Genomic DNA, 27904 nt, shown 5'->3' with positions numbered 1-27904 from the left:
CTTATTATTTATTGATTATTTGTAATTATCTACGAAAAATTATTTTAATATTGATATTTTTAGGAAATAATGTGTCGTTTTCGTCAAATATCCCCAGATGGCAGTGAATGTGGATGTATGAAAGCCATCTTACTTTTTACACCAGGTAATGTTATATTTATAATAGTTTAAATTAAAAATGCTGAATTCAATCATATATAGTTAATAACGAGTATGAGGTAGCATCAAACTTACTAGGTGAGCGGTTTACTCCTATAAGTAGAACATAAACCGACTAAATTTTTTTTTCGCATTTCTACTGGACCAAACCATTTTTATTCGATGATTTTATATATTTTTTTTTCATTATTATTAACAAATAACTTATAAAAACAAAACAATTACCCGAATCGCTTCGAGTAAAGTTTTTTAGGTGTATCCCATTGAAATAAATACTTTTTCTATGTTGGTAATTTTTCGAAAAATGTTTACTTTCGAGTTATTTGCAATTTTTTGTTAAAAAATGCCTTAATTGGTGATTTTTGAAATTTTTTTCTAAAAAACTACTAAATTAATTGCATTTTTATAAACAGCTTTATAATCTTTAAACCTTCAAGTATAAGTAAGTAATTACTCGGAAAGGAAGCATTTTTCGTAAAATTACAATGATAGAAAAAGTATTTATTTCAATGAGATACACCTAAAAATATTTTACCGGAAGCGATTCAGAAAAATTTGTTTTTTTTTTTTGTTAAAACGTTATTTGTTAATAACAATTTCCGGCCCACTTGAAAAAATTAAAGAAATATATATTTCAACTTAACTTGAACGAAATTAGTCGGTATATTCCGTTTCTAAGTGTCTTTTTAGGGGTAAACCGCTTGCCTATACTGACCACAACTTCGGATGAGTTGGAACAGCATACATGTATCTTATTTTCTTCTTTATTCTTTTATTTTCTCATTATTCAAGTAGGTATTCAATTCTGGTCTTACTTGACTTTTTTTTCGAGTATCCAGGAGTTGTACCAAGAGAATAGGGTTTTTATCAGAGTAGCCGTCTCCTATGTGAGTTATTTTCTCCAGATCTTCAGATTCCCATCTTTTCCATATCTTGGATCTGTGGGTGGTATTTACCACCTATCGCTGGTGAGCATTAAATCTTTCCTCTATCTTCTTCTTCTTAGGGGTATGTTCTCTAGTGGTTAAAGGCTTCCTGAGAGCTAAGATATTATTAACTTATTTTTGCTTGAAGAGGTGGTAAATGTTCTAAACACCGTACGTGTTTTGTGACGGATGGTCCGGCGTGTGTTGGATTCAGATCCTTTCAAAGAAATCGTGTCCGTAAATGCAACCTTAGCACCCTACCTACCAACAAAAGTCCATCGACTCGTTTAGCCTAAGCATTTAGTCCTATTCAGATCGGTGCATCACGTGCGTAGCCCGCACTCTCTCTTATTCTCTCTCTTATTTTCGCAGATTCGACCTCTTCAAAATTTCCTTCTTTCTGACTATTCGTGTTACTGCCTGCAATATTTCCTTGTATTCAGTCTTTACTCTCATTGCAACCTGTATTATGGTATTTATTCTTAGTCTGTCTACCTTACCGTGTAATTCGTTTCTGTCCTTATTGAACCTTCTGCACTTATAACACGTAATGCTCGACCATATCAGTTATTGCAGAGTCCGTGCAATTTCCATCTTCAGCCTTCCCTATACTCATTTATCCTAGCTATTATCTTGTCCTGCTTATTCTTCCCGTATGTTTCTGTTCTTTCCTTTACTAAAGGATAAATTGGTAGCACATACCCGATCAATTGTATAACTATCATTTGGGTTGTTCTATATGTGCTTTCTACTTTGAGTAGTGTATTACTTTGAGCTTTTTTTAAATCATCCTGTATTTTTGGACGTTAAGCACCTGTTTTTATACTGGTACTGTATAGAACACAATAGAGTGGACCACTTCTATTATAATTCCACATTTGGTAGTCCCCGATCCCTTCGAGAGTTGAGCATAATCTTTATGAGCGCTGCAGTCCTCTCCTCTATCTGGACAACCACGTATTTAACGTGTTTACCAAAGGGTCTTAGCTGTGTAACTGGGATTACTCCTAGGTGCTTCTCATTTTTAATAGGTTTCCATTCTTCCTCCAGGATAAAAGCTATATGATTTCTGGCCCTATAACTCTTAAGAATCATAGCCTCAGTCTTCTCGGTCACCGGCTTGAGGTTTCTGATTTTCATCCACGTTTTTACTTCGTTGAAGGTGTGGATTCCTCTACCCATAATTAAAGAATGTTCTTTGTGCTCCACCAGCACCACTAGGTCGGCCGCGTATGCTATTGTTTGTACCCACGTCGGTCTCTAAAACCTCAATTTACAGAACGTTCCAAAGTAATAGCAGCAGAACGGAGTCCTGCAGCACTCCCATCCAGGTCTGTATAGAGTTGCTTCCGTCGATGTTAATATATCTGTCTGTGAAGTAGTCCCTCACCAAGTTCTGCAAATCGGTAGATCTACCTACTTCACCAGTAATCTGACAATGATTTGCTCGTTAGCATTATTAAGAGCGTTTCTTGTATCTAAAAAGAAAGCCATTATCCATCTGCTCCTACATTTGAATATATACCTCTTGATCCTGCTTGTGATATTTACCGCAGATTTTTCTTTCCTGAATCTATACTGGCGGTATCCTCCCTCAGACTTGTCTTTATGAGAATCTCAAAGGTCTTGCCTAAGATGGTAAGGAAATAAGCCTATATATGCCTCGAGCTCTTCTAATTTCTTCCCTCATTTGATTGACTGTCTTCAAATCTCTTAGGAACTCCTGCCATCTTAGTAGGTTGTTCATAATGTCCTGTACCTATATCACCCTGTCCTCAAGTATAATTTTAATTATCTCCAGTGCTACCTTATCAGATTCAGTTGCTTTTTCAGCTTTAAGCATTCTGCTTGCCTCGGTCACTTCTTCCGTTGTGAATTCAGTTACGGATATCTCCACCTTAATTTACCTTCTGTGACAAAAAATCTTCGGCCAGTTCTTCCTCTCAGCTTTTCTCTATCTTCTAGAAGCTATAATTTAAAGTTCTTGACCACTATTCGGTAGACGTCTCTTCAGATATCCTTTTCGAGGTTTTTGCATAGTTCTTTCCAGTATAATATTAACTTGGTATTACTAATACTATAAAAAAATAACGAATATATCTCCATGGAATCGAGCGATAACCTAAGTACCGAGTGAGCAGATGTAAGAAGTTAAAAAAAATGTGAGACCCTGTTCTTAGTTTACTTTTCATTATATTTAATAAGTTCGGGAGATAATGTTATATCAACGTTATAGTACGTGTGGCAATAATTGAAACCGTATCCTTATAATACTTTACTACTCTATATTATACGAAGCTAATAGCAACAGTTTTGTTTCAGAAACTGCGGGACTATGTGATGTTCAACCTGTAGAAATGCTTCAAGATCAAGCTCAATGCATTCTTGGAGATTACGTTAGAACCAGATATCCCAGGCAACCAACACGATTTGGTCGACTGCTACTCTTAGTCCCGAGTTTAAGAGCGATTCGGTCAATCACTGTAGAATTACTTTTCTTTAAAGAAACAATAGGAGAGATTCCTATTACGCAATTATTAGGAGACATGTATTATATGGAAAAGTGTGCTTCCTCTCCCTAAGATTAATAATTTATTATAGGTGTATAGCTGTATCGAATGTGTAACAGATTTATAAAATTTATTGATTATGTACTCTAAATAGCAGCTACAATCTTGTTTTTTCGGATAAATATGTCAATAAAAGACTTATTTGTTTTTTTTTTTTAATGTTATTAAGTTCTCCAACAGCAAACATAGTTGTAATAAAATCCCGTCAGTGCTTTTTATTCAATAAATGTTATTTTCTTTGTTTATTATTGGTAAATCTCATTTTTCCTTTTTAAATCCTTAAGTATTATAATCCTCTAGGATTGACATAAAATGCAAAAGATATATAAAAACTTGTTTACTACAATAATTGTCAATTTGGAATTAGTTCATTTAATGGCTTGCAGGATGAAAGTCGTCTTCAAGATACAAGGCGCAAGATACTTTCTACTTCCATGCGTCTTCCGCCTTACAAACCGGAGATGGAATTGGCACAGGAAAAAACGCAAACTATGGAGGCGAAATCAACAAAAAGAAAGATAGCCGATGATCAAACCAAATCACAGACGAGTAAAAAATCGAAATTGAAAAAAACTAAAAAAGCAGAGTCAGAATCAGAAAGCGAAGATAGTGACACTGACTGCTTGTACTGCAGAGACTTTTAATCAAGTTCCATAGAGAGATGGATAGGCTGCTCCAGTTGCCATATGTTAGGCTCACAATTCATGTGCAGGTGTAGAAGATGAGAATGATGAAACAGTACTTGTATGCGAATTTTGTCAATAGGCTTTTATTAGTTTCAATTTTGTACCCTATTTTTAGCCTATACGACGGGCATACTGGGATGAATTATATTTTCTTCTATTTTTCGTATAATAAGAAAAACTTTTACTTTTTACTTACTATTGTTACTATATCAATGATATTTGCCTTATTTCAAGGCCTTAAAAGTTACAGATGTTTTAAATCCCAATTTAAACCTTAAGTACCCCATTTTGCTTGCCTTTCCGCTATATTACTTTAGACAGTCACATTTACACCTCACATTTAATACATACATACATAGTACGCTTAAAATGCTTGTAGTAAGAAAATAAAATATATTTTATAAGTATTATTCTACAAAATACCTTTTCCTGTAACATTTTCGTATTCTCCTTCTTTTCCTATAGGTACGTCTCATATCCTTTTAGCGTTGGACCACATTCCAGTAAAAACAGTTGGTAAAAAAGGTAGAATGAAGTATAAATAAAATGAAAAAGCAATTTAATAAAATACTTATATTCTAAACAAATGTAACAAAAATTGTTCACAAGACAAAAATATTAATATGTACTGAAACTACTGAATTATATTTAAGAGAAACATTAGGAAAAATTTTGTCGTAACCATTTGCACCTACACATGTAGGCAACATAATAAACAAATGTTATATTTAAAAGAAAATGACTATCAACTAACAATATTTTCTTCTTATTTTTAATTATATTTCAAACGTCTGCTGAATTTTTTCTTTACTTAACATTTCCATTTTTACTACGTTTAAGCAGTCCTTACTTTTTCAAGATTTTTTCCTCCCTTCATAAGTTTTCTTTTTCGTTTTTCTTTCGTTATGTTCCTTAATTTCACTATATCTAACCAGTCCTTACCTTATTAAAGATTTTCCTCTGCATTTTATATGTTTTCTTTTCCATTTTTCTTTAATTATTTTCCTCAATTTACTTTTCTCTATTATTATTTTTGCCGTACATAAACATTCTTTTTTATTTGTTTTTTTCTTATCTCATCTTATTTTTTGTTGTCTTCTCTAATGTTTTGCTTTGGTTTTGCTTCTATTTTTAAAGTTCAGTAACAGCAACTAAGTTATTTGCTTCCAGTCTCACTGAGTACCTTGTATTCCTTATAATTTACGTACTTACATCTTCTTTTCTTGTCATGAAATAATCTATTGTGAGTGATTTTGTCCACTTTTGTATGTGATAAATTGACTTTCTAACTTTCGAAAGAATGTGTTAACAGTCGACATTTATACAATATATCATCTCCTGCAATATACCGCTGTATATTCTAATTTGGATTGACCCTTGATGAATTTCATTGATTACCATAAAGCGTTCGATACAGTCAAACACGACAAGCTGATAGATAACAAATATTGGAATAAACACCTGTGATCTAAGAATTATTAGCAATCTTTACTGGAATCAAACATCGTCTATACGTACAGAGGCAGGAGAATTCGATGATATCAAAATCAAACGTGAGGTCCGACAGGGATGTATACTATCACCCTTGCTGTTTAACATATACTCTGAGGAAACCTTTCAAGAAGCAGTAGAGGATGTTGAAGCCGGAATTCGAATTAACGGAGAATGTATCAACACCTCAGATACGCGGATGACACGGTGGTATTCGCTGACAGTTATGAAGCCCTTCAGAAGTTATTGAATAGAATTACAGAAGTGAGTCAGAGATATGGACTTTCACTGAACATTAAGAAAACAAACTGTATGATGATCTATCTCTAAGAAGGAACAGCAAATTGAAAGAATCAGTGTGAATAGCCAACCAATAGAAATAGTAAAACATACACCTACCTTGATACTAATGTCCATGAAAATTGGGACATTCCCTAGAAATAAAATGTAGGATAGAGAAAGCAAGATCTGCATTTCAAAAAATGGCTACGCTATTCAAATGCCACGATTTATCATTACGCATAAAACTCAGATTATTACCTGTTGTATCTTTCCTATACTGTTGTACAGAGTTGATTCGTGGGCTTTCACAGACGCTGGCTGCAAGAAAATTGAGATTTTCGAAATGTGGCTTTATCGTCGAATCCTGAAAATATCCTACACCGACCACGTTACTAAACAGGACGTTTTATTAAGAATGGAAAAAGGAAAAGATTGTGAACCATAATAAAAACATATTTTAAGCATTTGAATTGTTTGGTACTCCTAATTTTGTAAGTTCACTTCCCAGATTAAATTGTTTGGATGTTCTTATTGGGCACTGAAGAAGAGTGTGGTCAAGATCCTCAATTTTTTCGCATTCACAGTATGGGTGTTCTTTTACTCTTATAATATATAAATGTGAGCCTGTACAACAATGTCCTATTCTCATTCTTATTAGATTTATCAAATGTCTTCTATCTATGTACGAGAATTTATGAAACCATGATTTTTCTGGAAATGTTAACTGTATTTCTGAATATCATTTTCCTTTAATTTGAACTTTTGATGTCCAATGAGTGTTGATTTCATTTTTAGTATTTATTTTTAGAGCTGGCCAGAGTTCTGTGTAGTTTATTTTTATCTCCGGAGGGATCTTAAAACACCTGCCAATGTTTGCCAAATTATCCACGGTTCATTTCTTTCTATTCCTGAGTGACCTGGAATCCAGCACAGTTTATAGCTTTTACCGGTAGAGTTGGCCTTAATAAATATTTTTTTTTGTTTGTACCTACTGCAATATAATCACTTTTTGGGTTAATACCTATGTTATTTCATTTTTGTATAGCGCTTTAAGAATCACTAAAGACAATATAATCTGTGACACCCCTATTTAGGCATACAGTTACCCCCTTATTAATTGCTACTATTTCTGCTGTACATACATATATTCATAATTAAAAGGAGCTTGGATGAAAATGAAAAATCTATGTAAGGGATATACACTCCATAACCAGTTTGGATTTCCTGATCAATTACATATTTTGATGTATCAGTGTAAACAAAATATACTTTCTAGACAACTTCTCAGTTACTATTTTAAATATTGTATTTTGATTGATACCTATGTTATTGATGTTTCATTGACTTATGGGGATCTGACCATATAAGGTGTCATAATTTTGTATAAAGTCAGCTATCACATCTGTTTTGTGGACTATTTTTTATATGGCTTTAGGTAATCTAATGGTTCTACTAAGTATGGACGTTCTTTCTGTCTCCAGTAACCAAAGATGTGATTACATGGTTTACTTGAACTCCAACAGTGGATGCTGTTCGTATCTATAAATTTTTGACGTGAATTTTGTTGCTAACCATCTGCTTCTGCAATTTATAGGGTCATCTCCCATGTCTCTGCTAACAGAGCTGTAGTGGAGGTTGACTTCATGCATCCTAGAATTAGATTTAGTGTTTGATATTGTATGGTGTCTAGTTTTTTAGGGTAAGCTTGCTTGATAACTTTAAAAATATACTACCAAACTCAAGATGAGATCCTTATCATCATCATCATCAACCTCCATGCATCCACTGTGGACATAGGTCTACCTCAGCTCTTTCCATCTGTCTCTGTCTGGTGCAGCTTGCATCCAATTATGGCGTCCTCTGCTCCTTATTGCTTCTTGTCTTGGTCTCCACTCTAAAATACGTTTTGTCTATCGGTTGTCTGATAATCTGGCGACGTGTCCTGTCCAATTCCATTTTAACGACGCGAATGTTTCGATGGCATCTGTTATTGTTGTTCTACGACATATTTCTTTGTTTGGGATTCGGTCTCTCAGAGAAACACCCAACATCTGGCGCTCCATAGCCCTCTGAGTCACGCAAATCTTATTAACTACCTGTTTTGTAAGTGTTAATGTTTCCGCTTCATAAGTGAGTACAGGTAACACATATTGGTCAAAGATTTTCCTTTTGAGGCATATGGGTAGATTCGATTTAAATACATAGTTTAATTTACGCTGCCCAGGCTAATCCTATGCGACGTGGGAGCTCACACGTCTGGTTATCTCTGCCCAACAGAATTTCATGTCCTAAGTACTTATACACACAGGTATGCAAATATTATTCGAAATATATACGAAAATGCGACAACAACCGTTAACCTCCATTGCATGACTGAGAAGATAAAAATTGGCAGAGGGGTGCGGCAGGGAGATATCTTGTCGCCAAAACTATTTATAACAGTTATGGAGGACGCATTTAAACGGCTAGAGTGGGAATCAAAGGGTATTAGCATCGATGAAAAGATATTCAATCATCTCAGATATGCCGATGATATTGTTCTCATAACAGACAACTTAGGAGAAGCCAGAGTTATGCTACAACAACTACAGCAAGTAACCCAAAAAGTCGGTTTAAAAATAAACTATGGAAAAACAAAAATGATGACCAATCTCGTCCCCAATGAGCTAATAGAAATCGAAAAGTCGCCCATAGAACTTGTGGAAAAATATGTGTATTTGGGTCACGAAATAAGGTTAACGCGAGATAACCAAACATGCGAGCTACTCAGAAGAATAAGTCTGGGTTGGGCTGCATTCGGAAAAATGAGAGACGTATTTAAAACAAATATACCGATCCATTTAAAAAGAAAAGCTTTTAACCAGTGCGTTCTACCAGTCCTCACATACGGAGCAGAAACCTTAACTCTCACAAAAACATCAGCCGAAAAATTGAGAAGGACACAACGAAAGATGGAGAGATCAATGCTTGGAATAAGCTTAAGAAATAGAATAAGAAACGAGGAAGTTCGTAGACGAACCGGAGTGGAAGACATTATCGAACATATTACAAGGCAAAAATGCAGATGGGCAGGACATGTTGCAAGAATGAAAGACGACAGTTGGACAAAAAAATTGCTTGAGTGGAGACCACGGGCTGACAAGCGAAGCCGAGGAAGACCCCAACGCGATGGACCGACGACCTCAAAAGAATCGTGACCAATTGGATAGCAGAGGCACAGAACAGAAGCAGATGGAAAAGTCTAGAGGAGGCCTATGTTCAACAATGGACAACTCAGGGCTGATTGATGATGATGATGATGAAGTACTTATACGATGTAGTCTGTACAATATCCCTTCCATCAACAGCAATATTTCGATTTAGCACCAGATTAGTCATTATTTGCGTCTTGTTCATATTAATCTGTATTAATCTGTACTCCGACCTCCAAGAAAGCGTGATATAATTTTTCAATCATTATCATTGCATCATCCATACGATCGGCTATAAGGACGATGTCATCTGCAAATCTCAAATGGCTGAGTTTCTCTCCATTTATGTTGATTCCATGCTCGTTCAGATGTGCCTTCTTACAAGTATGTTCTAAAAGCGTCTTGAATAGTTTTCTAGAGACGGTTTTCTCCGTGCCTTCAGATGATCTTACGCTAGCTGTGGCTTTTTGGTAGATATATTTGATTATGTTAGTGTAGCGATGGTCTATTCGGTATTCTGTGAATGCTTTTAACATTTTCTGATGGCTTATGGTATCGAATGCTTTCTCGTAGTCGGCAAATATCAGTGCCAATGGTTTGTTGTATTCTGCAGACTTCTTTATCAGGTTCTTTATCACTAGTAAGTGGACGTTAGTGCTGTAACCCGATCTAAATCCAGCTTGTTCTCTAGGCTGATAGAAGTCTAATTTAGCGTCAAGTCTTTTTTTTTGATAATTTTTGTGAAAAGTTGTTCCATTGAGAAGGAGTTTTTCCTTGGTAAATGCATTCGGTGACAAGCTTAGCCAAAGCCTGGATAATTGTATTTCTACCTAGTTTGATCGCTTCGATCACTACTCCGTCATAGCCAGGGGATTTGTTACTTTTCATTTCTAAAAGTGTCGTTTTGATTTTGTATGGTAAGATGAGATCTTACCAGTCCATATAAATAATGTTGAAGGATCTCCACCCCACCAAACTCTACAGAAGGATCTCACTACATTGATTCCTTTACTGGCTTTACTTTTAATATTGTCAATATATGGGTTCCAATTTAAATTTTCTTTAAGGAGAAAGGTTAAGCGGAATGCCAACAACCTGCACTTGCAAAACAATCTATTATGAAAACTGAAATATGCCTTTAAATCAAACGGATACATATGAAAAACGACCATCGCAATGGACAAGGATTTTGAATGATGGAACGCGGAATGTTGGTACCAGACAGGAGCACTCGGGAGGAAGCCTTGATAGGGAGAAGAAGAATGGGGCTACCCACTCTACTACCACCGCTATTTTGCCATGGGTAGCGTCACGAAATAGCGATTTTTTACATCGATTCCCTACTCTAGATCCATTCGTTTCTAGTCATCATATATTTATTTATTCTAAGCATGATTACATTAAAAGCTGCATTCAAAATAACTAACAAAATACAGACGTTAAATGAGAAGTAAAAAATTAAAAGAATTCGATTCGATTCGATTCGTAACGATTGTCATATTGTCGATTGTCGATGAAAATTTAAAAGTCATAAATGTCATTCAAGTATATATATATATATATATACGTATATTGCATCTTCTTTTTTTTTACTTTTTACTACCCTTTTTACTACCTAACATTGCGGAGGAACAAGCAGGTTTCGTCCCCGGACGTGGTACTAGAGAACAAATTTTAAACGTACGGCAGATTGTAGAAAAATCCAGAGAATTCAACATCACAACATATTTGTGCTTCATAGATTATAGTAAAGCTTTCGATTTGGTCAACTGGAGTAAAATGTGGCAGGTTTTGTCTGAAATGGGAGTCCCCAATCATCTGATACTGCTAATTAAAAGCCTGTACAATAACAATTATGCCAGAGTTAGATTAAATGGGGAACTAACCGATAGTTTCAGGGTCACAAAGGGCGTGAGACAAGGCTGCATACTAAGCCCAATTCTATTTAACATCTATGGTGAATGGATAATGCGGAAAGCTACTGAGGACTGGAACGGTGGCATCACCATTGGCGGGAAGAAGATTTGCAACTTGAGACATGCAGATGATACTACTATCCTCGCTAGTTCTGAAGCTGAATTGATTCACCTGCTACAACATATAGAAGACGTAAGCTTAACGATGGGCCTTAAAATAAACAGAGATAAAACGAGAATCATGATAATTGACAGAGCTAACAACAATCAAAATGATCTGGTCATGATAAACAATATCGCTGTTGTAGATAAATTTGTGTATCTGGGCTCATTAATAAACAACAAAGGAGGCTGTACTGAAGAAATAAAGCGGCGGTCAGCAATCGCAAAAAGCGCTATGGCAAAATTAACAAAAATTTGGAAAAGCCATGAAATAACTACCGATACAAAAATGAGACTAGTAAGAAGTCTAGTTTTTCCAGTTTTTACTTATGCATCGGAATGCTGGACCCTTACTGAGAAAGACAAAAAGAACATAGATGTATTTGAAATGTACTGCTGGAGACGAATGCTGAGAATACCATGGGTGGCCCGAAGAACAAATGAATCCATACTGGACCAGCTAAACATAAAGAAAAGACTAAGAACACAAATATCAGAACAAATAATAAGCTATTTTGGACATGTGCTTCGAAGAAATGGTCTTGAAAAACTTAGCATCCAGGGAAAAGTAGAAGGCAAAAGAAATAGAGGTAGACCTCCCACACGATACACGGACCATATTGTTGCTACCATTGGCGCTCCCTTGTCAGAATGTGCTAGAATGGCAGAAGATAGAAAAACGTGGAGGAACATTGGGAAATTTAGCTAATAGCTTCATGATATCACGATACCTATATCAGGTTAACGACTAAGAAGAAGAAGAAGAAGAAGCATCTTCTTTAAGGTTCCAAAATTGACATTTCAGTAAAATTCAGTCTGTTCGTAAGATTTTTGGTGGACAACTCTCCTGACGACTGGACTAAAACGCTTTTTTAGTGATGAATATTTGTTTTTACTTGCCTGTTTCAAACTTTAAGTAGCCATTTAAGTAGGATTACAAAACTTTTACGTCTTCTCCTCTCTTAACAAATTTATAGTAAAATACTTTATATTATAATAAATCTAATTTTTATTACAAAAAATAGTTAGTTACGTTTTAAAAGCACAAAACTTATTATGTAAAGCATCATATCAAGAAGGCAATATCTTAAAGCGGGAAAATACGATTAATTATGAAACTGCCAGTATATGCAACTTTTTTGACAATAATTTGGAATTAGTTACAAGTAGGTCCCCAATATTTATCCCTCTTCTCAGCAGATCAGGTGGTACTTCAATATACACGCAGGTAGATGAGGTGTGAGGTCTTCGAGGTTTTTTAATTTGAGTTTTTGGAACAAACTCATTGGCAGTTTTTGGTCGCTCTTTCATCCTGCCTGTATTCTTATTAGGAAGGCTGATTACTGTTGGGCTATATGACTGTTTTACTGTTGTTTGGTTCTCAGTCGATTTACTTTTATGTATTTTTTGAGTTTCTTGTTTCCTTTTGGCTATTTCTTTTAACCATTGACAGAACACTGCTTCATTCTGTTGCATTTTTCTCTGAGCATATTCTTCTAGTAATCGTTTTCTTGTATCTTCTTTAATTTTAAGTAGTTCCTTTTGTTTCTGAATATTCTCCAGTTGCCTAGAACTTAAACCGTATTCCGACCTATGACCATTGTAGTTTGGTAAATTTTTATGTTTAATCTCGTCACAACATTTCCTTTGTATAAGCTGTAGCGGTGGAAGGTTTGTAACTTTCTCGTGAATCTCCAATTTCTTAATATACATCGGCAAGTCAATATCCAATTTGTCAATACAATGGTCTTTACAATGCACTTCGCCAATACTACGAACTTTTTTTGATCCACTCTTTTTTCTTTTGGAAGAATGTTTACTAGTATTACTGCTATCTGTTCTAGTCTCTTCGCTTCTTTCTTTTTCTACTTTAATTTTGTGTTCTACATTTTTAACACCCATTTCAGAAACTATCTCAGTAAAATCTGTATTAATACTTTCTATAATTTCTTCATCTTCTAAATCTTCTGCTACTTCTTCGATGTCTGAAATATTCACAGTTTTATACTCACAGATTAGTTGATTGTCATGTTCAATATCTTCGATGTGGTCGCTTTCTATACTATTAACATCTTCATCAGTTAAGTCAGGTTCAAATGAAAATAAATCTTCTTTGAATTTAACTTTGGAAATTTTTCCACTACTTGGATATGGACTGGAAGAAAATAGATCGATATTGGCCTGTTGGACTTTTTCTGTTATATTATAAGGAGAAGAAGACGGTTGCAGAACTAAAAAAGAAGGAGAATTAATTTGTTTACTCATATTTTTAATACAGTAAAAGCTCCTTATTCCGGTTTCCTTTATTCGCGTTTTCACTATTCGCGGATTGAAAAAATGCTATCCAATGTCTATATTTGCGGCCTAACATTTCTTTATTCGCGGATTGAATCGGTACATCCGTACATACATATACCTCAATAAAAAGCATTCGGTAACCTTCGCCAACCCGTCAGCAAATGGACTAAAAAAAAATAAAATTAACCTTATTATAACTACACCTAGATTGTGTTTCAAAAGCTATCGGCGTTGTTTGTTTGGTTTGGCGGTTCCTTTGAGGTAAGCCGCTTTCGCCGCCGTCGGTGGTTTTAAGATTGTAAACAAACAGAATGCAGAATTATTTGACGTTACGTCCTTTGGTAAGAACCGCAATGCGTGTTTTATTGTTTTACTTTTCCATTGGTTACAAAAATTGTGATCGAGTAACACGCCTCTTTCGCTGTCTTCTTTATATATACCGTCTACTAAAAGATGTGAAAAACGAGTTTCGATGCGAAAAAAAATAGTGTTACCGCTTAAAGTGAAAATAGAAATGCTTGATCGTTTACACCTTGGAAAGTCGTTTGCATCCATATCACGTGCATTAAATGTCAACGAATAACTGCCTTCTTCTTCTTCTTCTTCAGCTTCTCCCTTTTCAGGGGTCGCTGTTCCTTACTTTTCGTCGCTACTCATCTCTCAAGTTCTCGGACACACAGTCCTTCCATCTTTTCCTTGGTTTTCCTCTACCTGTCCTTAAATCCCTTTCCTCTCCTAGAGCCTTACAAACCTTCACAGGTATTCCATCAGGTCCTAGTGCCTTACCATTCTTCGTCCTATTTAACGCATCGACAACTTCCTCCTCATTTGGACAACGAATAACTGTACTATAAAATAAGTTCACCTGTGGCTTCAACTTCACTGTCAGCGAAAATTGTTCGTGGTCCAGCAATAGAAAAAATGGAAGTGGTGTTGTCATTATGGATTGAAGATCGCAACCAAAAAAAGGGCGCCTCTGAGTGGTTCAATGATCTGGGAGTATACAAAGCGTCTTTACGCCCATTTTAAAGAACCTGGTGGTAGTAGTGGTGGTGAATATACATATGGAGGATTTTAACAATCGGAAAGTTAGTTTAATAAATTTAAGGTGCGACAATCATTGCACAGCATTAAAATCGTTGGACAAGCTGCACCTGCAGACACTGCTGTAGTAGAAAAATATTCAGAAGAACTTGCGAACCTGGTAGCTGGTGGAAGATATACACCTGAGCAAGTATTTAATGCAGACAAAACTCCACTGTTTTTGGAAGAGAATGACAACTAAAACACTCATTTCTAAAAGCAAAAAGTCTGCTCCTGGATTTAAGGCACCAAAGAATAGAGTGTTACTGCTGCTTTGTTATGATACATCTGGAGATTGTGTTATTAAACCATCGATGCTTTAAATGATTTTTAAATCCTCGTGCGTTTCTAAAATTGAAACTTATTTGAAATCAAATAATTTAGACTTTAAAGCAGTTCTAGTTTTGGACAATACACCAAGTCATCTTCGCTAACTTGAAATTATACATCGAAATATAATAGTGACATTTTTACATCCCAATACGATGGTTTTGCTTCAACCTAAGGACCAAAGAATAATCCAGGCCATTAAGCTCTATTACATTAGACGAACCTTCAAAACGATGCTGAATAATATGGGATGTAATCGTGATGAGAATGTTAGGGAATGCTGCAAGAAATTTGACATAGAAAAATGCATCGTAAACATCAAAGAATCATTGCAAGAACTAAAACCATACACATGGAAGTCAGGCTGGTAAAAACTGTGGCCTATCTGACTGGGAAAAACGAGGAAGAATCTATGCAATCTAAAGATTTGACTGAAACCGACTTGGAGGAAATGTTAAATTTACAACCCATTGAACCCAACAATGAACTTTCTGATTTCTTTATGAAAATTGATTCATATATGGAACAAAGTCTTATTTTTAAGAGGAAAATTGCTAATGCCACTGCTGAAGTATCAGTAGTCTAAATTGAAGAAGTTTTTAAAAACTGCCAAGCAAGAGAAAATTACTAAATTCTTTAAACCGTTGGCTGAACCTAAAGATAATATGTAATGAATCAATATGAATGGTCAAAAACTTCAATTAAACTGATTTTTTTATGTGTTTGCTTTTTATTTGGTCATCTAGGAACATATCCCCTATGACCGCATATAAAGTATCACTCCATATTCACGGTTTCTGTATTCGCGGCATATTTACGGAACATGAACCCGCGAATAAAGAGCTTCTACTGTACATAAATATATTTTACGTACTAAGCTTGCAAATTAACAGAATTTAACATTAACGAACAATATATTAATAGAAAAAAATTTTGAGAGAGGTTATATTGTATAGATATTACACATGACTCCAGAGCTTTTGTGCTGGATAATGAAGACAAAAAGTAAGCTTGTGAAAATTGTATCTAATGTCTGATTTGTATGACTGAATAATAATGAGTAAAACAGGGACGAATCCTCTAAGTCCCAATGCTCCTCATGCTCTCCTTCACCCATCCCCACCCATGGCACGCTGATAAGCCTCCCATAGCACATCAGCGTGTTATGGGGGTGAAGGAGAGCCTGGAAAGCATTGTCCTCACCTCACATGAATTTTATGAAAGTGTTATTTTAATATTGCGCTAACATGTTAAAACTCATAAATATTTAAGTAGAACTAGCAAAACAGACTAGATTTAGTGACTAAACAGACTAGCTGTATTACAAAGGTGACAACTTGTTATTGAGTTCCGCAAGGCATCCTCCTTGACCCAATACTATATCTCTTGTTTACAGTGGACATTCCAACTACTACATTAGCAACGTATGCAGACGATACTAGAATTTTATCATCCCACACAGATCCATCATCCGCCTAGAGAAACATGTCCTGTATATATTAACAATCGTCAACTTCCTTAATCCGAATATGCCAAATATCTCGGCATGTATTTAGACCGCCGGCACCGTCTAACGTGGAAAAACATCTATTCATTAAACGCTAACAGCTTGGATTAAGTAATATGTACTGGCTCATTTACCGCAAATCAAAATTATCTTTGGATAACAAGGTTTTATTATGCAGTACGTTAAGTTTTGGATTAGATATTGCAAATACATAAAGCGCTAAATTCGGCAACATTGCCTCGTATGAGGCAATGTAATTTTCCGATCCCCTCCGCTCCGACACCTAGACAGAAAACGAGAAAACCATTTAGGAACACATAACAACGCAAGGGATATGCAACTCCGTCCGTCGATTTTTGTTTCGTTTACGTCTTTTTCTTATAACATAAACTCGATAAAAATACAGTGACCACTATAAGGTGGTGCATCTTCTTCTTCTTAAAGTGCCGTGCACCTATAGTGCGTTGGCGAATTATCTTAAGGTCAGACGTCTGTCTTTTGCGGCATGCAAAAGATCACCAGTGTTATTTATGCCTGTCCAGTTCTTTATGTTCCGTAGCCACGACATTTGTTTGCGACCTACTCCTCTCTTGCCTTCAATCTTTCCCTGGATGATTAGTTGAGGGATTGCGTATTTTTGTCCTCTCAGAATACGGCCGAGGTATAAAATTTTTCGTACCTTAACCAAATTGAGTAGTTCTCTCGCAGTATTTGCCTTTCTTAAGACTTCCTCGTTTCTCACCCTATCCGTCCATGGTATGCGGAACATTCTTCGCAACGTCCACATTTCGAAGGCCTCCAACTTATTAATGGAAGGTACTCTTAACGCCCATGTTTTCATGCCGTATAACAATATGGACCATAGCATTTAGCCATCCTTTAGCGGAGATTAAAGGAAAGATTGCGGTTACATAGTAGCGGCTTAAATTTGATAAAAGCTTATCTTGCTTGTTCGGTACGGCATTTTATTTCTTGTTGAGGATCCCACTGGTCATTTATCATTATTCCCAAGTGTTTAAATGGTTTCACTTGATTGATTGGAGCATTTTCGACTTGCAGTTGTATGTAATAAATTGTCACCACTCTAATAAATGCTGTCACCATTGTAGAAGACGCCTGTCTCAATATCCTTGGATTGCATCTACAATTCTTAGGGGATACTTAAGAGGGTAGGGAGATTTTGGGAGGAAGGGGATTAAGGACTTCTCGGTCTCAGGTCCTGTAAAGAGTGAGAGGCTACGGGCTTACGTTAGAAGCCGGAGCACTGCATAAGCGAAAAATGTGTATCTCTTCTAGTCTCTACCTGTAACGGCCGGGAAGAACAATAAAACCAAATTTCGAGTTTACAATGTATTAAATAGACTGTATACTACAACTAAGATAACAAAATATCAGTTATGACCAATAATGTTTCGATCAGGCGCGAAGGGAGACGAGAAGAGACAAAGCAAGGAATTAAAGGGCGGACAATTCCGTATTATTAGATATACCTTGGATCAGTATATAGATCTTAGTTACCTCCGCGTATTTAGGCTCTAGCTAATGAATACGCCTCCAGTCCTACAGGAATTCAAGATCCGTCAGTTGAAGTACGGCGCGCTATCCCGAACTTTCGAATCTCCAGATACCGGCACTTCTACGTCACACTACCCCGTCGAGTTAAAATAGCGCGATCACTGGCTGCGTATCGTCTCGGTCGCCCGCGCTTCCCGCGTGGGACGCTTTCAAGCACCTCCTTCCCACTAGTCTTCGCTGGCCCGCTTCGTTCGGTTTTTTATGAGACCGTATTCTCAATTTCCGATCGTAGTACCAAGGTCGAGTTATTATTTTTTTTGCTGACTGAGTCCCCGTGTTATTTTCCAGCGAAGGTCTATGTTTTTTAAACGTGATTTTTTTCTTTTAAATAACCGTGGCCACCTGATATTTGAGACTCGTGTACTACCTTAAACTAGGTCGAGTTTTCAATCTTTGTTTAATGTAAAATGTTTACATTAAATATGTTACTTACTAGCTATGAATTTATTTGTTCTTTAATCAATTTGGAATATGTAATAATTACTTAAATAATTATTACTCTTTTCTAGGCTAATTACCCCTTAATTTTTCCTTCTTTATTTCCTTGCTATGTTTACATTACATGTATTCTTAAAAGTGTATTTTAGGCAGTTTTAAAGTGGTGCATTTGTATCGGTTTTAATAATATCGCCTGTTCCACTGATAACTCGATTGGGGAAAGTATTGTTTAAGTACTCCCTAATTATTCGAGCGTTCTGAACTGAACAGCCGTCTTGATGGAACCAAACTCTCTCCAGATTTACATCAGGAAGATTGAGAATAGCGGAAAGAACATGTTTCTGTAAAAAATCGAGGTATACTCTACTATTCAAGTTGTCCTCAATAAAAAGTGGACCTATTATGTGGTCTCCTAAAATGCCAGTCCAGACGTTAACTTTTTGAGGACGTTAAGTTCGGTAAACAACACTTTTGTGCTGGTTTTCCCGCGCTAAATACCTCGTAATGGAAGGATTGTGTCTCCCTACTAACGAAACAGAAGATTCATCAGTAAATAAAATGGTTTTAATAAAAATGGGTTCATAATTAGCCTTCAATATTAGGGTTTCACAAAACTCCATTTTTCGAAAGTAATCGTCTGGATAAAGCTCCTGCGTTTTCAAATACATACTTATTTAAAATTCTTGTACCCATTCTGTTTCTACATTTTCGTTACAGTAACATTGCTAACATCTAATTCTCTAGCAACGCTTCTACTTGAAAGTGTTGAATCTACCTCGATTGTTGCACAAATTTGTGTATCCCGGTATTCTCTTTCCTCAACTTTTTCTAGTGACACTTCTTGAGCGTGATATTTTCTGCAATTTTTAAGGCAATAACAACTGAAAATTTTTAACATTATAAATTGACTGTACGCAAGGAATTGGTCTCCCCACAAAAAACACAGAAAGTAAATCTACACACTGTTGTCGAGAATTACCACCATAAAACCAATTTATTATTTGAACCTTTTCTGTGGGCGTATAAACAGACATGTTGTTTATAAAAATAAATTAAAAATCTACGCTCTTATTGCTTTAAACAACCACTGTATACTGACAAATTATTTGCGACGTGGCAACGGAGGTTCGTGGAAAGTCGACGGCGCACAATGTTGCCATTTATAGTGTGTATATCTAATTTTAAACTTAATGCCATCTTAACGCACTGTGTAAGTCCATCCTTAAAAAAATTGTACTTATGGGATCCATCTATGAGGCACCACCAGTGTCTTCAATATAAACGTCTTACAGAGATTCCAAAATAAGTGCTGCGCGCCATATTATGTCCCCAACCAGGTGATTCAGCACAGCATCCCCATAGAATCTGTCAATGAAGCCGTACAACATTTTAATGCGAAATACTGTGAACGAGTACTTGTTCATCCAGCGGCGGCCGGCCAGGGGAAGTAGGTGAAGGTGAGGTTCACCAAAAAAATATAATTAAATTGAGACAAATAAATAAAAAATGAAAGCAACATTATTATATCTAAATTCTGAAATCAATTATTTATTCTCTTCTAATTAATCTAAAAATTAAAAAAGACAACTAGCTTTATTAGCGGTACGTACTTGACTGTTAAGTCCTGACCTGTGTCACTAGTCGTGTACTGAATCTTAGGATTCAGGAATAGGTGAATATAATTTTTGAAATGCGAAATCTATCTGCATAAGCGTTCACGGTTGCCATGACAACGTGACGTCAGCGTCTATCCTTAGTGATAGCTGAGAAAACTGGTGAGTGAAGTTCCGTCTAAAAATATATTATTCATCTTCACCCACTGTTGGATGTGTATTTGGTATTCCTATTTTTCGAAAATTTCTCTCAGCGACAATATTTTGAAATTTAGTCTATTATATATATATTTTTTAAATAGTATAGTGTATAGTATAGTATTTATTAGTTTAGTTTAGTCACAGTATTAATTTTATTTGTTTACTGCACTTTATTAATACATTTCTCTGTGGTTTGTTTCGGATTTCGGATATAAAGTGTTTTCTGGATTTCGTTTGGACAAAAATAATTTTAGACAGACATGAATCCAATTAATGACTTCTTCTTCTTCTTTCTATGCCGTCTCCATTAACGGAGGTTGGCGACCACATTTCTAAAAGTTTCTATGTCTTTTGCAACGTGGAATAATTCGTCTACAGTCATGTTTGTCTCGAATATTTCGCAGCCATGATTTCCTCTTTCTACCTATTCCATTTTTACCATCGACTCTACCCTGCATGATGACTTGCAGAAGACTATATTAAATGGTGGCTAAATTAATGACTTGGTGTGTAATATATTAGAGATTCAGTTTAGGCATTGGAAAAATGAAGATAAAAGGGATGTTCTTTTACATGGTCGACCAACCAGTATTTTAAACATCTGCGTCTGATCCAGAGTAGTCGGCTGCAATCAGCATCTGACTCAGAGTGGGCGGCCGAATCGAAACTCACCAACTCGTTTAAACAGGCGTGGTGTTTTAATTTATTAGGGCCCTAAACTCCATACATTTTTTTTAACGAATTTTTAATGAGATTTGGGCGCGAAGTAGGTACCAAAACTCCTTTTGGCTCCGGCAACTTTCCTCATCTTCACTACTTTTTTAATCCACGAGCCGCCGCTGTGTTCATCCTAATGTGCTGGCCAGACCACAAATCGTGGACCAGACAATTAAATGTGCACGACGTTTCCGAAGTGTGTAGACTGAAACGATGTCAGTATATTTAACAAAATAAATGCTATTGCCCATGTCATGTGGGAAAATTGTTGTAGTCATTGCAATTAAATAACAAAATACGCTAATACTGTAAAAATATAGCCTTTTTGTATTTATTTCGTATTACTATTATGTTTATTTCAGTTTATTATAACAGATATTTCTTTTATAGATTTACGCATTTTAAAAGTGTTGAAATTTTTTTTATTTTTATTACTTTTTTACTTATTAAATTAACATCAATTAAAAACTACTTACAAAAGTTTGATCAATAAATTATTACATCGTAGAAAATCATCACTCTAGCAACAAGCAATCAACAATACAAATTGAATTTATCACGCCATCCTATATTCAATATAATGTTAATGTAAACCGATAAAATAATTAGCTACTTACAAAAACAATCAACGTCATCTTCTTCTTGTGTATGATTGACATTAGCATCATTTTCTGGCTCCATTCTGCTAGCTTTTTATTGTATGTTCAAAGGCGTTGGACAACATTTCAACTTATGTGTTGAAAATGCTGTTGTTTACTTGCTAGTGTCTATAGCAACCACCAACTGATAATAGATTTCAGAGTGTCGCACTGCATATTAGTATAAGTGTACAAAGTGGTTATAAAGAAGGATGGTTTAAGATCGATTCAGTAGAACGTTTATAATAATTAGGTTATATACCTTTTGTATTTACATTTAACATATTAAATATATGTTATTATACAATATTTATAGTAAAAGCTTATGAGTCCAATATAGTTACACTGCCTGGAATTTCTAAATTTTTTAGAGCTCTAAAAATACACTACTTGTCAAAAACCATATACATGCTTCCATTTTTTCGTAAATAAATAGTATACAGTGGAACCTCGATTATCCGTCAGGGCACCGGACCAAGGGTATGAGGGATAATCGAAAAGACGGTTAACAGAACATTAAAAAAAACTAAAAATTCATTGTATAAGTCTCAAATTTTATTTGTATGTTTTATTTGACAATATAAGAGGAAATTAATGTTACAGTACAGTACAGTACAGTCGAGTCAATTTGATTTAAACTATTCCGAAATCTTTGTTTGTTTTATTATTACTTCACATTTTGCAACGGTTAATTTTCTTAATCGACGTAAAATCATCAAATCAACCTTATTTGCTTCTTCTTGTCGAGAATACCACTTGATGAATTGTTGTATGTGCGATGCAGCTGCTCTAGCTTCTCTACTTAAATCTTTGTGAATTACAATAGCATCATCAACATCGCCACCATCAAAGTCTCTATCAGCTTCTGTTTCTTTTTATCAGTTTCGTCCGCTTCTATTGCCATTTGCGTCCTTATCACTTTATGCAACGAAAACAAAACAGTTGATTCAGCCATAACTTCATTTGTTACCGCATCACGCTCGGCTGTCACGGGGGCATTTTCATCTTGAGTTGATTCAGGCCATAATTTATTTCACGCTCTTTTCAGCGTTATTGCCGAAACATCAGCCCAAGCATCCACAGCATTGTCGCCTGCATGTTTTAAATTGTATGCTTTCCAGTATTCTGGCAAAGAATACTCCTCTTCCATAACTAGGTTTTGAATAAATGTTTTTCTATATCTTCTTTTGAATGTTTTAATAACCGATTGATCCATTGGCTGTATCAATAATGTTGTATTCGCAGGCAGAAAAGAGCACGTGATATTTTCATCGTCACTTCGCAGCATACCGGCTTCAGGATGGGCAGGTGCATTGTCCCAAACGAGAATCGCCTTTGGTGGCAAATTTTTTGCTTGCAAGCATCGTCGAACGTCCGGTATAAAAACTTAAAAACACGACGTTAGAAAAATAGATAAACAAATTTTAGTTTGCAGTACATACCTTTTTGAACATACTATGTTGTGCGTAGTAGTTAACGGAAAGCGCGATCATATTTATGCCCTTGAAACAACGTGCTTTTTTGCTGTACCAATCAATAATATGGGAAGGCGATGGTCACCACTTGCATTTGAACATATCATTGCTGTGGTTCATTGCTTTTGCGTTTTAAATCCTGGTTTATATTTTTCAGACAGTGTAGCGAGTGTTTTCGTTGGCAATGCTTTTTAGTTTAAACCAGTTTCATCCGTATTGAACACTTGATCGCGTGTCAAACCATATTCATCGATCATATCTTGAAACTTTCTTTTATATTCGTCAATGACTTCAATACTTGCAGCGCTCAATTTTTCACCTTCGATTTTCAGTTCCCATATACCGTGACAATTTTTGAACTTTTCCAACCAACCGCTGCTTTCTTTCATTGAAGGATCGCCATTCAATTTCATGGTGAAAAACAACGCTTTTTCGGCAACAATTGGTCCAGAGAAAGGAACACCTTCGCTTCTTTTTTGAACGAACCACAAATACAGAGTGTTTTGTCGTGCCGTGTCAAGTGATTCATTTGTGGCTTTTTTTCATTGTCTAACTGTTTCATCCGACCATCCAACGATTCCATTTGCGAAGCATACTTTTCAATTCCTTCAGCATTTTGCTTTAAATCATTGATTGTTGTTCTTGGAACATCATACATTTTGCTCAATGCGACTAAGTGACACAATCAATGTTCGAATTTGAATCAAACTGAATTATGTTAACACACAGATTGACTAATAATTATTGTGCTTTGCGTTTTTATTTTCGGCTTGCGATTCTAAAAATGAAACTCTAAAAGCACGGTATCATTTATCATTACCTATTTAAATTGAAATTTAATTCAGAGCCCTAAACAAGAACAATAATCATTTACATAAAAAAATGCGGTGGTGGCATAACTTCACGTGTACATTTGAACGAATTTCGTTTGACTTATCGCAATGCTCAAACAAAATGAATTAATGACTAAATTTTTACTTAATGTATGGACCCTGACGGTTAACAGAGGTGACGGTTAATAGAGAGAGGGATAATCGAGGTTCCACTGTCGTTGTTATATAAAATTTATTGCTAGCCTGTAGAAAGTATTCCAAAAGTTTGAAAATTAATATGTTCATTAATAGAAAACATAACTTCATGCAGCAGCAGTCCTTACTTTGTTGTACGCTCCCTCATACATATCTTTCACGCGCCTTACGTACTTCTAAGGAAGTACTCTTAGTTTCTATATATTAACTTGCATTCATCTCCAAGATTTCTCGAGTTATTACTTTTCCAAGAAACTTCCTGCACATAAATTAGGTACAGCAATCCTTCTTCTCTGCATGAAACCGGCGAGCTCTCTTCCTTTACCTGCCATGCTTGTTACGTGGAGAGTTTCAACTCTCAAGACTAGCTTCTTTGGCCCCTTCCGTCCTCCAAGGGGTAGCCCTAGTTCCCTTTTCGTAGGATTCAGGCAAAGCCGCAACTGCGCGTCGCTTACGGGGAACGCACTGGCCTCTAAACTATTTTCCATATTCCTTCTTTTCATTGTTTTAGCAAGGTTTTTACTGCTGGATGCTCTTACTGACGCAAACCCTCCTCCTGTATCCGGATTTGTGACCGCCACTGATAGTTACAGAGCTACTCAATTCACCCAGCAACTACCAGATGCGGAGTTTCAGCAAAATATTTTAATGATTTGTCTTTTATTTTATTCCTATATTATTAATTCTCAGTCAATTATTTATCATCTTATTTCGACTAATCCATTCACTGCCAGTTACATTTGTAAGGGTATGCCAGGTGTCTAACACTTTTTAATTCAATAATTTGAAAATTTTCGTTTTATTTGTGACTCTATGTATACATATTACAATGGACATAAAAAAACTGTCAAATTGACATGGACCTGCATGGTGTGTCCAGGGCGCATAGCAGTAAATTTCTGCCTGTGTGCCCAGAATACTCTATGTGTGTTTTTACTAATTTTCGGGTAATTAAATAAAAAAAGGAAATATTCTTTATCTAAGCAAATAATTAGACTAAAAAATCAAGATGTACTGTGACAAATATAAGTCATGAATGGAAAAATAAACAGTTGATATTTTAAAATTAAATTAAATTAAAAAACCAAATCAACAAATAGAAGTTTATAAACTTTATTTGCAATATATGAAACCACAGTTTTTTGTACCACCGCAGAGTTTTGTTGACAAGTTGCATTTGGTCATTTTTGTCAATGCCTCCCATATACAGTAAAACCTCTGTTAAACGAAATAATTGGGGAGAGGCCGTTTCGTATAACAGGAATTTCGGTTAAAAATAACATTGTTTTTTGTATTGTTCTTGTATCAAATTACATAGTATTCTTGGTCAAAGTTGGTATTCAAAATACTATGAGTACTATGACTTTGTAACGTTTTCTAATATGTAAATAAAATACAGAATAAAGTAATAAATAAGGAAAATTAACATGTTCTTGTTTTTTTAAGAAATCGTCTATTTTCGTTTGTGTTTTTCTTTGAATACGATGTTTTGCAGCGATATTTCTCCATCGTTTCATTTGCAGAACGTCATGCGGTTTTGCCTCATTAGATTGTTCGACGAAACGTAAAGCAATCTGAAAAGGACAAAACGTTATGCCATGACAACAAAAATTAAGAACCTAGCTGTGTCCCTAACTAATTAGACCTACTGTATAGGGGCGCTTGCGCGACCTGAAAACCCTAACACTTTTTGATTTTGCACTTGGGACGAATTCATTTTCGAACCATTCTGAAAACAAAGTGGTCGACATCCATGAGCATTTTTGGCTTCTATAAAAAACTGGAAGTGCTTTTTCTTTACATCTCTTGGTTTTTTTGATTTCCCAACACACATAGTCCTCAATTGATGAGTTTCTACTGTATTGTTACAAAACAGAACTGTTATTCGTTGTTTATTCATTTTTAGGCCCGGTGCACTGTGTTCACGTTATGATGCAAGTGATTTTTTGGGCAGCATTTTGAAATTTAATCCAGTCTCATCTGCGTTGTAAATTTGATCTCTAGTGTAGTTTGTCAATAACTCATCCATTTCAGTTTTAAAAATATTCACAGCATCGTGGTCAGCAGATAGGTTTTCTCCACATACTACTTGACGAATAGCGTACCTATTTTTCCATTTGTCTAGCCAATCTGAACTTGCTTTAACACCTTCACATTCATCGCCCATCATTTCGGATAACATTTTTGACTTAGCTTGAATTATTGGTCCAGATAATGCTACTCCTTTGGTTCTTTGTTGTGTGAACCACAAATAGACAGCATTTTGACTTATATAGTTTCATAGTTTTTTGTTTGGCATTTTCGAAGCATGTTCATCAAATTTGCTTTTCATTTTAACCCACTCGGAAACTGTAGACACGCCAACGCCAAAATCTCTTGAGACTGTCCGTAAAATCTCTCCATTTTGAATCCTTCGGATAGCCTCTAATTTCTGTTCAATCGCAATCACAACACGCTTCCTTTTATTTGACATTTTCATACAAGGTACACAACAGACGATAAAGTAGCACACAAACAAATATGATACTGAATCAAAGAACAGACTGCGGAATGAGATACGGTCGCCTGCACCCTAAATGTGTCATAACAGTGAGTAATTGATACCGATACAACACATAATTAGATAACTACAGTAATAAAAAACATGTTTTGTATATTTAATTGCATTCTTTAGTTGCATGAAAGCAATGCTGACGAGATTTTTTCGTTTTGCGAAAAATTTCTGTTGTATTGACGAAATTATTGAAAATGTCAGCCGTTTCGGTTAACGGAGGTTTTACTGTAATTATTATATTTGGCTACAAGTCTGGGCTTCATTTTTTTTTGTTTACTCGAAATTGTTTCGATCATCTCTGCATCATATTCTCTGGGAATTGTTAAAACATCCCTCTTATCGCGCCATTTACTGATACAAAGACCATCACTAATGTGCTTGCTATAAAATTCACCTTGTTTTAATTTTTTTGGACCACTGCTACTGGATTTTGAGATCGATCGGCCCTCAGTGTACCTGTTGTGTAAGTTTTTTCTCGAAGCAATTGTTCGGATAAATCAATACTATTATAAAAAATATCCATAAAACAGGAATGCCGTAACCCTTTTTTTCCTTCAAGCGAATTATGGACCGCCTCTTGAGTATGGTTTTTACCACCAAAAATAGTATCGGCAGCCCCAGCATAGACATGGATTTTTTGAACAAGTCCGTTTGGTTCAGCGAGAATATATAACTTTATTCCATACCGATGTCGTTTGGCTTTATTATCAGCCGACCTCGCCACAACATCATCGATTCATCAATTATCAGCTCCCTTTGTAGATAATAAATCTGGGATATTTTGGAATTGAAAAACTCCGTTCTTTAAGTCTATGTTATGTCAGTACTACTGAAGTTTCAGTAAGGTGAACACGGCTGACGAGTTCTGGGCAGTGTATGGGAAGGTGTAAATGAACAAAACAAAATTGATAAAAATATATTTTCAGATAATCAACGTACAAATAGACTATTATTTACATAATGCTATTCATGCATCCATTTATATGCTATGATACTCGTTTATTTTACAATAAATAGTTTCAAATATATGGAAATAAATCACAATGAATATCCTTTTCTAGATT

At 35.5% G+C, this 27904-nt stretch overlaps 2 protein-coding genes across 2 annotated transcripts in view; one reads left to right on the top strand and one right to left on the bottom strand.

Moving 5' to 3' along the window:
* Positions 1-3850, top strand: part of dsf (nuclear receptor dissatisfaction) — a 107332-nt gene extending 103482 nt beyond the window's left edge. Inside the window, exons 7-8 of the mRNA XM_072539196.1 lie at positions 64-145; positions 3408-3850. Coding sequence (XP_072395297.1) covers positions 64-145; positions 3408-3667 — 342 coding nt within the window. The 3' untranslated portion in view covers positions 3668-3850. The remainder of the gene's footprint in view (positions 1-63; positions 146-3407) is intronic.
* Positions 3851-12444: 8594 nt separating this feature from the next.
* On the bottom strand, positions 12445-21939 carry LOC140446949 (uncharacterized). Its single transcript, XM_072539544.1, has 2 exons — positions 21763-21939; positions 12445-13614 (listed from the first exon to the last, which is right to left on the bottom strand). Exons 1-2 carry the CDS (start codon positions 21824-21826, stop codon positions 12494-12496), a joined length of 1185 nt encoding a protein of 394 aa, XP_072395645.1. The 5' UTR covers positions 21827-21939; the 3' UTR covers positions 12445-12493.
* Between the last annotated feature and the right edge of the window lie 5965 nt (positions 21940-27904).

The sequence above is a fragment of the Diabrotica undecimpunctata genome, chromosome 7, assembly GCF_040954645.1.
Source record: "Diabrotica undecimpunctata isolate CICGRU chromosome 7, icDiaUnde3, whole genome shotgun sequence".
Classification (NCBI taxonomy): Eukaryota; Metazoa; Arthropoda; class Insecta; order Coleoptera; family Chrysomelidae; genus Diabrotica; species Diabrotica undecimpunctata.
This window is presented reverse-complemented; position numbering and strand designations above follow the sequence as displayed.

Excerpts from the sequence above, each read along its gene's own strand:
- LOC140446949 (XM_072539544.1), bottom strand. The coding sequence starts at position 21,826 with ATGGAGCCAGAAAATGATGCTAATGTCAATCATACACAAGAAGAAGAT. Across the intron at positions 13,615-21,762 it reads AGATGACGTTGATTGTTTTT|TTCTGCAACCGTCTTCTTCT; the intron begins GTAAGTAGCTAA and ends CTTCTTTTTTAG.